At 42.9% G+C, this 14606-nt stretch overlaps 1 protein-coding gene across 1 annotated transcript in view; it reads left to right on the forward strand.

The window, feature by feature from the left end:
- myo10 (myosin X) overlaps positions 1 to 14606 on the forward strand; it is a 130932-nt gene that overhangs the window by 91033 nt on the left and 25293 nt on the right. The window contains exons 19-21 of the mRNA XM_074650010.1: positions 641 to 721; positions 11909 to 12033; positions 12311 to 12425. Coding sequence (XP_074506111.1) covers positions 641 to 721; positions 11909 to 12033; positions 12311 to 12425 — 321 coding nt within the window. The remainder of the gene's footprint in view (positions 1 to 640; positions 722 to 11908; positions 12034 to 12310; positions 12426 to 14606) is intronic.

Raw genomic sequence — 14606 nt, forward strand, 5'->3', positions numbered from 1 at the left:
TGGCTCAACAGCGCGATATGCTGTATTATTGCTTTTTTTTGCGCAACTTACTTCATTTATCCGGATTTTAGTGCTATATATAGATACGCTTTATTGATGGCTATGATTACGTAGCCTATATTGTTGTTTTTTTAACGACAAAGATGATTTTAAAACTAATGAAATACTTGTTTATTGTTAAATGCAGAATAAAGAAGGGCAACGAAGCACAGCGTTTTGTTTTTCAGCTGCGCTTTGGTTGCGTCTGGTTGCTATGATACGGAATACCAAAATGTTGGCACCATGTAGAGTACTGGCTCTGGATGAAGGGAAGTTTGAGACACATAGGGAGAGATGACGGACCCGCCGGTCTATGTTTATTCATTTCTCCTCTATTGTTGTGGTTGTAAAACACTTATAGCTACATGTAGGACGTGACGGTTGGTCTTTGTGAAGTTTTACCAAAAGTTGAACATTTTTCAACTCTCAAAAAAAACACCAAACGTGCAGCGCTCAGCGCAGAATAGACGCTCAGCACCTCGTCACGCTGCTGCCGTTTGTAGCAAAGTGTAAAAATACCATAGTAGCCGTAGTCTTAGTGGAGGCAACAGCAGTAATAATAGTGATACTAGTCGTAACAGAAGTGTTTGTGTGGTTGCAGGATTCTTTGCACTCCCTGATGTCCACGCTCAGCACTTCCAACCCGTTCTTCATCCGATGCATCAAACCAAATACACACAAGGTGAGTGCTGATATGCATGCACACACACACACACACACACACACACACACACACACACATTTTGCCTTGAGCGAACATTAGCAGGTCAGGATGTCGGAGCGCTGAAGTATCACAGAGAGTGTGTGTCATTTTAATAATCAAACAGTCCTCCCCCACCAACCAGCCAACCATCTAGCCAGCCAACCAGCCGCAGACAGGAATGAGATGTGTCTGGCCCTTTTTGGTGCCCTTTGACCCTTCCCCCTGGTTGCCTAGCAACAGGCTGGAGTAGTGGAGAATGCCTGGATAATGTACACAAATGATATACAGGAAAGAGTGGTGGGATTCAACGCAGGCTAACCTGGAAAGGGAGGCTTGTCGTGGGTGTGTTTGCTTGATATCACGCTGGTTGTTGCTTCCTCGGCACCAACCAGGCTCCTCTCTCTTTGCTCTATATTGTATTCTTGGCCTGTGATTGGAAAGATGGAGTCAGAGCTTCTTCTTCTTCTGGGTGACGTCACCACGTGTTCGTCTGTGGTTTGAAACTCCCCAGGCTACCCGGGAGTATTGACTATCTCATCGGCAGAACTATTCTTAGATCAGCGTCTTATCGATATCTGTCTGGGTGCCTCGTCCTCTCACTCATTAGCAACATCATTGCAAACATCAGCTGTGTCAAGTTTAAGTGGGAATGCGGTCAACATGGAATCACTGATTGATTTCTGATGTCAGTGGTTATTGATAGTTCCCACGCCTGGTCGTCGGTGTTGGTTTACTACCAGAGAGTCATAGGTTGTCTGCTAGAAACTAATTGATGTGTTAAGTAGCTGACTGTGAACGTTTCTGGAGATTCTTCTGTGACCACAGGGTCATCTCTGTGGAAGGCGCTGGCATTTAACCTGCAGGTGAATTGTGGGAATCTGTGAGGAAACACTTCACACTTCTTTTTTTAAAGGAAACTAAGATGTTGTAAAGCAGTTTTTGCCAGCCAAGATTTATGCTCCCAGTAGCCTACAGGTATTTCTCCGTAGCATTTTCTCAAAATGTTTAACAAAATCCCCCAAATCAGAGTTAAAGGTACTATATATAACATTTTATATGAAATTATCATTTTATATTTTACAATGTGTGAACGGATTGTAACGTAACTTAAAGGTCCCATATTGTAAAAAGTGAGATTTTCAGATCTTTTATATTCTAAAGCAGGTTTAAGTGCTGTATAAATACTGTTAAACTATCAAAGCGCTCAATATACGGAGAAATACACACACAGACTGTATTCAGAAACTGTGCGTTTGAAACAAGCCGTTAGGATTTCTGTCCATTTGTGATGTCACAAATTGACAATATTTACACCATTACACGGTTTTAAACGTAAAAATTCAAAATGTTTCCCAGTGTATTTGCTGTTGTGGTTTATGTAAATAACGTCAGCTGACAGGAAGTAAACATGGACCCAAACTGTTGCCTAGCAACGCAATTCCATTGAAATGTACTAAAACGGAGCGTTTCAGACAGAGGGGTAAATACAGGTATATTCAGGCAGACAGTATGAGGGAAATAACGTTTTTTTTTAACATTACAGCATGTAAACATGTTCTAGTAGAAACACAAAATACAAGTACGAACCTGAAAATGAGCACGATATGGGACCTTTAAAAACTGAGACCTTGCCCGACTTTCTCGGTTGCCTATAACAGCCTGAGGACTGATTTCTGTGTAAAGGTTTCGGGACTGTTTTGCCGGGAAAATCCAAAGAATATGACGGTTATGTGCGCTCCCAAGTGCCTCGCCCTCTCTTCAGCTCCCCTAAAGCGCAAACAGTGTGCAGCTAACATAGCAAAATATTGTCTTGAGTGCTTAAGGTATGATTGGCCAGCTTGCTGTAACTTACAGTAACTATGCAGCATGGATCTGCCGTTGATTGCTTCATAACATTAACTGAGGGATAATGCCCAACGAGCTGTCCATTATCAGGAGTTAATGGACGGCGTGGAGGGATGTCAGGATGCTGACTGCAGTTCACTTAACCACAACCAAAGGTATCATTGATAAGGATCTTATGAAAGTTACATATAGTGCCTTTAATGGACCAGTGTGTAATATTTTGTGGGATCTATTGGCAGAAATGCAATATAATATTAATAAGTATGTTTTCTTTAGTGTATAATCACCTGAAAATAAGAATCGTCGTGTTTGAGTTACCTTAGAATGAGCCGTTTATATCTACAGGGCAGTTTCTTTTCTTAATGTCTTGATAAAAAGACAGATAGATACATAGATCTGAAGATAAGACACACATTGTGGGTATCTTCGGTGTCCTCTGGGAGACCAGCTGGTCGTGTTTTTATGAGGCGAAACACGACCGTCTGGACTCCTCTTCTCCTGATCGAATGTTAAACAAGGCTGGATGATGACTTTTGAATGGGGTTTAATGTAGTGAGGCGAGGAGGTGGGGGGGGCGCCCCAGGGGAAACACACAAGGGTCAGGTTGACCCGGCACGCGGCCCCTAAAAGCCCCCGAGAGGCGTCCCTGTCATCTGCCTGTTTGACTCTGAGCAGGTGTCAGAAGAAAGGATGAAGAACACTTCAATGTGGAAACAAAGACGAATATTTGACTGATCTGCCTCAGAAACCCTCAGAATGACTTTCAACCTTTAGCTCTTCTTCTTTTTGACACTCTGAGAAGTGAGGAGAGGTTAACTTACTAACAGACGGACTGACTGACTAACAGCTATTTTGGGTGCAGTGATGTAACGGTGTGTTGGGTCATGGGACTCCTGCAGATGGTAAGTGGAGTCTCTGGAAATATCAATATATTGACTGAATGCATAATAGCGTGGACAGACTGTTGGCTCTAAACACAATTAGGACACAGTCACACGCCAACGACTCAGGAGTCCCACCAGGTCACTGATCTGGTAGCAGTCTGTCTGTAACGTAACTTAACCTAATCAGATATTTACTTATTGTTGTAGAAAGGAAAATCCTGGTGTTTTTCAACCTGGCTCTTAATCTCTCTCAACTCTGCATTCGCCACCTGCAGGAAAACAATACATATATCCCTACAAGCACTGCAAGCCTCCTGAAGCTTTCCAACTAAACTCTAGTGACCTCCACCAAGGCCACGGAAGGAGGTTATGTTTTCACCGGCGTTGGTCTGTCTGTCTGTCTGTCTGTCTGTCTGTCTGTCTGTCTGTCTGTCTGTCTGTCTGTCTGTCTGTCTGTCTGTCTGTCTGTCTGTCTGTCAGCAGGATTACTCCAAAAGTTTGCGATGGATTTGAATGAAATTTTCTGGAGGGGTTGGGTGTGGCACAATGAACAATCCATTAGATTTTGGTGGCGATTCCGATCAGCCTGAGCATTAAGACCACAGGGTATAACACATGCGCAGTGTAGCTGATGACGCGTTGATGACGCATGACCCCGCCTCCTTCTTCGAGCAGAGAGATCCGTGTGTGGATGTGTGTGTGGAAGCTGCTGGCCGTTGGCGGTGAGAAAGAATAAAGCGGTAGATGACGGGATGAGAGACAACGTAGTGTAACGTTATATAGACATAACAAGGCTGTTGAATGAGAGAGGCGTCCGCCGATACGTTACATAGAAACACACCGTGTTAATAACAAGCCGTCCACCTCACGGTACCGCCAGCTGTGAGCTGTGATCTGTTTTTAAAGACACGCACCTTGGCGGAGGTCTGCGCTCTCCGAGTGCCATTCTAGTTTTATATAAAACGCTTGTCTCTGACTGGAACGTAAAAACAGAAACTATCCCCTTTGAGTTGGCTAAAATGAACCAAACCTAAAATGAAATTGCTTGTGAGCTTTAGATTTTCTTTTATTTAAAGCAGCAGTGGGAAGAAATGGAGCAAATATGATTTTAAAAAAAAGTTACTTTTATAAAACGGTCACTATATCCTGACAGTAGTACATGAGACAGGTAATCTGAAATACATCATGTTCCTCTGTGTCCTCCGGTGTCCTCCGGGGCTCCTAACAGCATCTACAAGATTTCACAGACCGGGGGAAACAACCAATCAGAGCCGAGCTGGAGACATTTTTGCCCAATGATGCCAAAAACATTCGGCCTACTGCACTTTTAAATAAAATAGAATAAAATAAATGGAAAAATTTGAAATAAATGGAAATTACAAATGATGATGCAGCACCAGCTTTAATTAATATATAAACTGCATTTAAAGATGCATCTATTTTACTTTCATTACGATATGAAATATCTCATGATAAGATCAGAAAAATGGTTCGACGGGGAGTTGATAGATGATGGGCTCATGTTCAGCCAGTCTGAGGCAGCGTCACACACCAACCAGTGTGTCAGACCAGTAGAAGCTGCAGTGAGTGGACACTGAAGTCACCACCACCACGTTTGAATGTAAACAGCCTCTCTCTCTCTCTCACACACACACTCTCTCTCTCTCTCTCTCTCTCTCTCTCTCTCTCTCTCTCTCTGTCAGGCCCTACAAGTGGCCTGCACAAATTAGCCTCAGCAGGAGAGATGCATCGCCATGGCAACCACGGCCCTCCCTCTCCACACAAAAAAAAGGGGGAGTGGAGTTCTGGGTTTGAAAGCCTTTGTTTGACTCTGTGGTGGCAGTGTGTGTGTGTGTGTGTGTTGAGTGTGTTGAGTGTGAGTGTGTGTGAGCCGGTCAGACACATACAGAGAGAGAGAGAGACAAGACAAGACAGCAGCTTTGGGGAAGTTTTTCTGTCATTTTTCCCCGTTTTGTTTCTGATCTGACAAACCCTGAAGGAAGCGAAGCTCGGGAGCTATAGGATGCACGGTGAGACCTGATGCTTGCTTTGCTTTTTTTTAAATGGGAAGCGGTGTGGTCAAGTGCACGCTTGTTGCACGGAGGTGTGTAACTGTCCAGTGGAGGGGTTTCTCCAGTGCTGTGGAATGAGGTGAGACGCAGCGGTTTAATTCTCATCATTCAACGCTTTCCAGGCAGCTTGATTTCCAGTCTTTTGCACAAACTGAAGAAAGTGCCATCTAATAAGGAACATTTTTTTAAAAAAGAAGCATGCATTTAATGTCTAAATGTGTTTTTGAATGACACCGATTCAGCTCTCCTGCTCAATCACTTCTAAACATAGACAGTAAAATAGAGCTGCAGCAGTAATTAACCTGTATATAGAAAATCTATTCTCTAATATTCGTCTTATATATATTCACTTACCTCTCCCATATGCATATAACTCTATGTGCATAACCTCTCTGTGTATAGAGATAATATATATAATACTCCTAAACAACATTTTTTATACAATATTTCATCAGTTTGCAACTTATACTCTGCATATATGTCTATTTATATACACCATATATGCTCATTTGTATAATATTATTGTCTCAATCAGCACTTTACTAGTTTGCACTCTGGTTAGATTTCCTTTCCTTTCCTCTAAAATTGCGATGGGAAGGCTCTGAAGGCTCGTCTGTGTTGTCAGGTAGAACCATACTAGAGGAAAGCCCGGTTCTGACCATAACGCACGAGATGCAACAGCTTGTTCCTTTAATGAATTCAACTGCAAGAATTAGTGGTTTATATAATGCCATGCACTGGACGTACAGACAGTCCCTCTGGTGTTTCCTGTTTGTTGTCTCGTTAATTGGACTCGAAGGCTTTCAGAACCAAATTGATCCACATTGAATTTCAAGAAGGAAAACAAACAAGCATTTGACTAGAGATGGAGCCTGCAGGTCTGCTGTGTCTGCTTTATAAGTGCATGATGGTTATTAGCATCCAGCGTGATTGAGGTTGAATAGATACTGATAAGGCGGTTTGGTTACTGACATGATGATGAGGAGAAAAGTAGTTTATCTGGTGATTTGTTGTGTAAGAAAAGCTCAGTTCTCTTTCTAACGGGACGTCACCGCTGTTGATCCGTCAATATGTCCCAAACACCGATTCATTTTTTTTTTGTGATGCAAAGATGGGAAATAACGTCAGTGCTCTCTCATGTCAAGTGTATGTAGGAATCAGAAATTGCTTGTTAACAGTGACACCTGTGGCCGTTAAATCAACAACAGTCAGCGTCCACCTGAGCTCGCACTACGTAGACGCGTGTGAGCATTGGTCAAAACAGTGAGGCGACACACACGAGACTGAACGTGATTAACGTTACCAACATTAGCCTGCTAAAACCACAATATCACTTTATATTTCACATGCTTGGCAGTAATGTTAGCTTATCTGTCCAGTAGGAATTTTGCGAGCTCGGGGTCTGTTTTGATGTCCAAAACCTGAGTTGTGTTGGTCGTTTGATGGTGTCAGCGAACTCCACTTCTAACCCAACGTTAGCTATGGTTGCATACTGTTAGCTGTGTGGCAGAGCTGAAGAGAATAAAGGCACTCGCGAAAACCCAGAAAGTCGCGGAAGGTCTTATTTTTTAAGTTAGGTTACAACCTGTTCAATCATTGGCAATAAAAACAATTAAAAAACATTTATACGTGTAAAAACGTACATACAGTCCCTTTAAGGTGCCAGTTTTTCAAGATTTGATGTCATTTTTAATCTCTTCTGTTGTGTTAAAAATCATTAATGACGCAAAAATGCCAAGCATTTGTTTGGTTCCAGCTTCTCAAATGTGAGAATTTGCAGCTTTTCTTTGATTCATATCATTGTGATTTGAGTGATTTGGGACCGAAGACGTCACCTGGGAAATTGTGATGGCCATTTCTCACTGCTTTTTTGACGTTTCATAGACTGAACCTCCGATCGATTTGTTGAAAGAATGATTGACAGATGAATCGATAATGGAAGAAAAACTTGTTTGTTGCATCTCTAGGTCGTAGATGCTATTTCTCCAGCATGTTGGTATTCTGAAATTTCTCTTTTTAAAAGAAAAACTAGAGCATTAAACACTGACCTGCAATAAGTGCATTGTCTTTTATTATTTTAGTTCAGACTTTTTATTCAACTCGCACAAAAATGCAAACAGCATTTGTTCTGACATTCTCATTCATTACGAGAACTTGCACAAAGAAGCTGGAGGTAATTTTCTAATCCACTAATGGAGACTTAATTGTCCATGATATATGTCTGTCTGTCTTTGTTTTTATTGGTTTCACCTCAGTAGCTCTTCCCTCTGCAGGTTTCCTTTGTGTCATTGATGTTTTCTTTTTTAGAAATACAAACCCACAAGAATCCTCCTGCAAACTGGGTCAGGCTTAAATCCAGCAGGGTCAGGGATTTAGGTTGGATTTATGTCCTTCTATGTGCAGAAAACATTGTTCCAGCCAGGGATTCCCCAAAACCCAGTGAAGGAGTGAGTGATAATCCCTGCTGGCTCCCACAGTCAGACCTGGAACGCCCAGAAGCAAACAAGACTTCTGACAAAGAAACGCAGAGGTCTTTGGCTTCTAGATGCTCTTAGATGTTCTAAGTCCTGTTTAAAGCAAGAATGTTGATCCTTACAGAGAGCGAAGGTCGTCTAGCTTTCAACTTTAGAGGTAGAACAATAATATGTAGAAACATAAATCAGATATATCAAATGTTCTCTGGTTCCTGCCTCTGAACTGTGAGGATTTTCTCTGTTAATCTGATTGTAAATTGAGAACCTTTTGGTTTTTGGACTGTTGGTCGGATAAAAGAAGCAGTTAGAAGGTGTCACCTTTTTGACATTGTATTTGTATAGTATAGATTCATCAATATTTGAGGTTTTCAGTGTAATAAGAGGCAGAAACTCATTTTGCAAAAGAAAGGATAAAACTCTGTTCTCCTAAAGAGGTCGCCTGAGTAACTGAGGAAATCTAATTTAATTCTTTCTGGGTTAATACGTTCAGTTATCTCTTGCTGCCACTCGGGCCGCTGAAGTGCAATTGGAGAGGGGGTTGTGTCGCTCGGGCTCGATCTGGTTGGTGTGGAGAGGAGGTCATGTTGCTTTTGCTCTACCTATCTGGCGTGGTGAGGAGGTTGTGTTGCTCTGGCTCTGTCGGTTTGGCCTGGAGAGGAGGCAGTGTTGCTCAGGCTCTAACTATCTGGCGTGGAGAGGAGGTCGTGTTGATCTGGCTCTACCTATCTGGCTTGGAGAAGAGATCGTGTTGCTCGGGCTCTATCGGTTTGGCGTGGAGAGGAGGCCGTGTTGCTCTTGCTCTACCTATCTGGCGTGGAGAGGAGGTTGTGTTGCTCTGCCTCTACCTGTTTGGGCTATACAAATAAAATTGACTTGACTTGACAGTTGTAACCATATATAACGATAACTGTAAAGTTGCCGTCTGTCTCTGTGAGTCAGCCCTGTGATAGTCTGACGACCTGTCCAGGGTTTACCCCGCCTTCACCCAATGTCAGCTGAGATCGGCTCCAGCCCCCATAGCATGCCGTGGAAACACAACTTAAGAACCGTGAGTCAGATGTCAGAGATGATTTTTCAGCATTGACACCAATGGACATCCTAACTTCATCCAAGATGACCCTATTCTTTAAAGAGTGCTTCATATTTTCATTTGGAAAATCTTTAGAATACGTGAATATTTGCTGAAGATCACATACAGAATGAAAAATGTCTAAGTAAGAAGATTCAGGATGATGCAGCTTTCCTGTACCTTCTTACCGGTGGTGAATGATGGACAGCTCATCCTGAGTTCGGTTATCTTCCCCCCGCCGGTTCCCAACCCCCTCGGGAGTGGACTACCACGCCCCCCTTTTGTCCTGTTGAATGCCCCGAGCTCTGAGTCTTTTAGCAGGGAAGTTGGGCTGAGAAAGACACTGAGTTTACCCCCTCAGGCTATTGTTGTCACGCCCCTGTAGAGTTCCTGAGACGGTCTGTCCGACCTCTGGATGCTGATTTGCATCACTGTTGTTGTTGTTATGGACTCTAAGATAACTTACTCCAGAACAGTTGGGATATTGTCCCAAAACTGTATTAAATCAAAGGATATGGCTGAAGGAGGCATCATTTCCCAACAATCCCAACAAAAACTGAACATTTCAGTCATATGCAACAGTTTTAATGGGTAATCTGGAAAAACCTTGGGCATTAATCAGCAGCCTCTAGTCGTTTGGTTTCAGTCTTTCCACCACATGTTGAACCTGGTTGCAGGGATTGCAGGGATCAGTGCGGTCCAACACTGATGTTGGGTGATCAGGTCTGGCTCGTGTTGGATGGGTGGTTGAGGTCAGGACTCTGTGCAGACCAGTCAAGTTCTTCCACACCAAACTGGGAGAACCATTTCTTCATGGAGCTGCTTTGCACACTATCTTGTCTCTTATTGTATGCTGTAACATTACGAGTTCTCTTAAACTATCATGTCTCTGGGTCGTCCATAAGCAACTCTTCAGCTCCAAAGATAGAAAAGACATTAGATTAGGGATGCGCCGATCCGACTTTTTCGGTACCGATTACCGATGGCCATACCTGGGCTTCCGAGTACCGATCCGATACCCGTGTTTAATTAATTTAATTAACTGTATGTCTCACTGAATGGTTTATGTACAAGGCAACATCAGGCTTTTCTTAAACATTGCTTTCCTAACTTTGTTAAACAAAATGTGACCAATAAATACACGAATATACATTTATTTAATTGCTAATTATTGTATAAAATGTACAGTATATAGTATACAAACATAAAATTGAGTATCCCTACATTAGATGGATATTGCAGATGACTGGCACGCATTTGACCCAGAAAGAAATTGTAGATTTTCCTGTAAAATATTCCAACCTTTGCTTTAATTTCTAAGGTACAAAGTCTGTATTGGTGTCAGTTTGAGCTATTCATTCTCACTTCAGGCAGCTTTAGTCTATTCATTATTAGAGATACTGAATAGAAAGAACAAAATGGACCTTTCTGAAACTGAAAATGCCGCGGATGAAGTGAGAAAGCACCGGCTGCAGACCTTTTTTTCTCTTTCAAATTGCTCTTTGACACAGCATGAAACTTCTCCAGATTTTGTTCCATAGACTGAAATAAAGATAGAAAAGAAGAAAGAAGGAGAATTTTTTTAATTCACCGAGCCGGGCAGGCGACTGTAAGAGCCTCCCAGAAAGAGTGGTTGATGACAGCAGAAAGAGGAAACGATAGATAGAAAAACAGGAGGCGAAGAAAGGCAGGAGGCAGAGGGCAGCTTCCTGACACCGCTCGGCTTTGTACGCCGCGGCCCGGCCGTATGCAAATGGACGTTATGCTAATGAGGTGCTCTCTCTGCGGCCGGGCGGCAGTTAAAGGGCGCCATTCAATCACTCAGTCAAGATCTGGTGGTGAATTGGCCTCCCTTCATGTCAGCAGCTCAAATGGGCCATCAACGGGCTATCAGGGAGCGATGGGGGCTGAATAAAGGGGGTCATTAGGAGCGGGTATGAAAGCCCCCTCTTATTCGGAGCCCCCGACGCCCACTGAGGTCACAGGGTGAGAGGGGTTCCCGGGAAAATGGCTTTCACTGAATGTACTTCTGTAAGTCATAATGGTATCTCAATGCCAAGTGTGTTTTTTTGGAGGGTTTTGATTCGTTGCCGGCCGCTGCTGTCGTATGCACGTCTCTCTCAAAGTTGCCGAATGAGGGGCGTTATGTATGTATGAATGTCTGCATGCGTAGAGAGGGAAGAGGCGTGTGGATTAGCTGCAGACATCATAGGACATAGTTTGACTGATTCAGCACTCAAAGGAATTTAAAGAGCTGTAAAAAATTTGATAAAAATGAGAAATGAGTCCACTGACGTATGAAAAAGCATCATGACACATGACGAGGACAGCTGGTGGTCACAGCGGTAAACACACTCTGCAGCCTGACGTTCAGTGTGTCGCCCGTTTACTACAGTTTTAATATTTACTGCTGCATATATTTACTGATGCATGTTGGATGTAATGGATGAAATTAAACCAAGAGCGTCTGTCTCCACAGTAAATCATCTGTTGAGTGTTTGATGGTTTTTTATTTGTGCTTTAGAGCGTTAACGCCATGAAACAATCAGAAAGGAACTTTATTGTCTCTCATTCACAGCACCGCCGCGCTACGTCTTTCTCTCTTCTCGCCATCTCATCTTGCTCGCACGATCTCTCTCTCTTTTTCTCTGTGAGAAATGATCTTCTTAGTTGTTGACATTTTCAGATATTTACATGTTTACATATTTAGCCGTTATCTAAACATCTTTATGGGGTCTGAAAGTTGTCATTTCAGATGTGAATGTGACTGTTTTCAGCCTCATATTTATCCTAAATTCCCATCAATCGCTGTCTGCTTCCAGATGCCTGACCAGTTCGACCAGACGTTGGTTCTGAACCAGCTCAGATATTCCGGCATGTTGGAGACAGTGAAGATCCGACGCACCGGCTTCCCCATCCGGAGACCTTTCCAAGACTTCTGCTGCAGGTTTGTCTCCACACCCAAGACTTCTATCCCATCATCTCAGTCATATATCACTCTTATATGAACACATAGAGTATATCATCCTTCATTCTTGTGTGACAGATATAGATGGTTGTGTCCACACTGCTCTGTTGAAACTCTGCAGGTTCAGACATCGAAATAACCTGCAGGTGTTTGATTAATTCCAATGCTCTCCAAATAGTCTCCTATCTGCTCCATCCCGTGAACCACAACAGTGCTGGACTCTAACCTTTCGCTTTACCTCACCGGTTCTCCCCAGGTACAAGGTGTTGATGCGGGGCTCGATGACGCCGGATGACCCCAGAGGGAGCTGCGTCCAGCTGCTGCATCTCTACGACAGCAGCAGCACCGAGTGGCAGCTGGGAAAGACCAAGGTGAGGGACGACAGATGCTCTTTGCTTTTACAGCCACACTCACATAAAGTTGATTTGGCATCTTTCTGTGCTGTTTTTGGTCTTCAGGGGTCCTTTAGTCAGGCTGGCACCAATTTATACTCAGTCCAATCGGGTCTGGTAGGGTCCTGTTGTATTGCCAAAGGTCTCTGGTCTGTGTGTCAGTATGTTTGATACCAGAGTGGATCCAAGCTGACTCTCACATGGAGCTTTACTTTTTAACGATGTATTTTTAATCCTGAACACAGACACCAAGCAGAAAGATACACAGTGCTACACAGACATAAACACCCTGTTCAGAAACGTGGTTTATTTCTACAATTTAGGTAGTTTATGAAAAACGGTTAAAGGCCCAGACACACCAAGAACTAGCGGCGATGAAGGCCGACTGTTGCGTCGCCTCACGTCTCCTTTGCCTTAGCCGACGAGTTGCATTTTTTTAACACACCGCAAAGACTACAGCCAGTTAGCACGTACGTTCAGCGCATGCATGAGAGGAAATAACTCTCCACACCAGCAGGTGGCGGTAATCTGTATTCGACCGAGGACGGCAGATATACAAGCCGTTGTTGTGATATGTACATGAAACAAAGCGGCGTCTTCCGACTATTTTCACACCACTCTCACTCACCACTTAGCCTCATTCCAGATGTTCATGTCGCTTTGAAAATATCTGGAATGATTAGATGAGATGAAAATGAAAAATGAGAAGAGCCTTCTGTGTTTTTCTTCTTGACTTTACTCGTTGGCCTGCTTTCCTCACGTCCGTTTCTCTTCTCGTGCTCTGATTTGTTTAAGCCGAACAGCCAATCAGAGTGATTTCTCTCACAGACGAGCTCCACTACTGATTCAACATGCTGGATCGGCCAATAAAACGCTCACAGGCGGCCCCAAACTGTCCGACGGCCGACCGTCGGCTTGGTGTGTCCGGGCCTTAAGGGTCCTTTGGTTAATTCAAAAATGTATCAACGACAGAAAATTGTTTTCCTCAGAAACAATTTTTCCCTCACATTTACATTTCCTGTCTCTCAGCGGTGGAAGATATCCCTCTTGCTCACAGTATAATTGACTTTTTCCCGTCAAACCCTGAGCTCCTGAATGCCCCGCCGTTCGTTCTGCCTCTGGCTCACACCGGCTGATCCCTTTTTCTCCTCGCTAACATGAATACGAATGGATGCAGACTTAACTTCGCCAATCCACGTTGGCTGCACTCCGCTCCCCTCAAGGCTTAATTTGGCTTCACGCGTCTCACAAAATCCAGCTCGATGAAACCGCTCCAGAGCTCAGGTAACCTGTGTGGCTGCCGGCTCTGTGAGATCATGAATAATTGAAGTCCGGAGCACCTGAAGCGTGGAATCCAACAGTTATTGGATCCAGTCTTCATCCCCCTCGGTCCGCTGCTCTCCGCTTCCACTACACCGGATCAGATAGAATGAACCTACTGCTGCCAGCGTGTTGCTGTGGGGGAATGACAGATGGGGACACAGATCCCTAATCACAGCATGACTGTGTGATGCTGCAGGAGGTGACAGCAGTGGTGGATGCATGTATGTGTGGGTAGACGGATGAATGGTCATTAGTGTGTGTGTGTGTGTGTGTGTGTGTGTGTGTGTGTGTGTGTGTGTGTGTGTGTGTGTGTGTGTGTGTCCAGGACCAACAAGGCCACAAGAAACTGAATTAAGAGTCAGGACTGCAGCACTCAGGTGTCACCTGATATTATATCAGTTTATCCATTCACCAATTTGTACATGCATTTATGTATTTGCACATAATAAAATAATAGGAATGTCTTACCAAACATACAAAACAATTAACAAATGTCACAAAATATACAAATTTATATATAATTTCTTATAATATTTATGTATTTATTTATTTATTATTATTAGTATTAGTATTGTTATTATTATTATTATTATTATTATTACCATTTTTTCTCTCCTACTACTAGAAATGTCTTAACAAATATACGAAAAATGATCAAATGTCACAAAATATATTCAATCTTGCAACATGCAACAAAACCCATTTTTTAATAAAATCTATTTATTTATTAATACCATTTTTTTTATCTCCTACTACTAGGAATGTCTTACCAAACATACAAAAAAAGTGAACAAATGTCACAAAATATAAAAATTTAAAAATATAATTTCTTATAAT

Source organism: Sebastes fasciatus, chromosome 11 (assembly GCF_043250625.1).
Source record: "Sebastes fasciatus isolate fSebFas1 chromosome 11, fSebFas1.pri, whole genome shotgun sequence".
In the NCBI taxonomy this organism is placed as follows: domain Eukaryota; kingdom Metazoa; phylum Chordata; class Actinopteri; order Perciformes; family Sebastidae; genus Sebastes; species Sebastes fasciatus.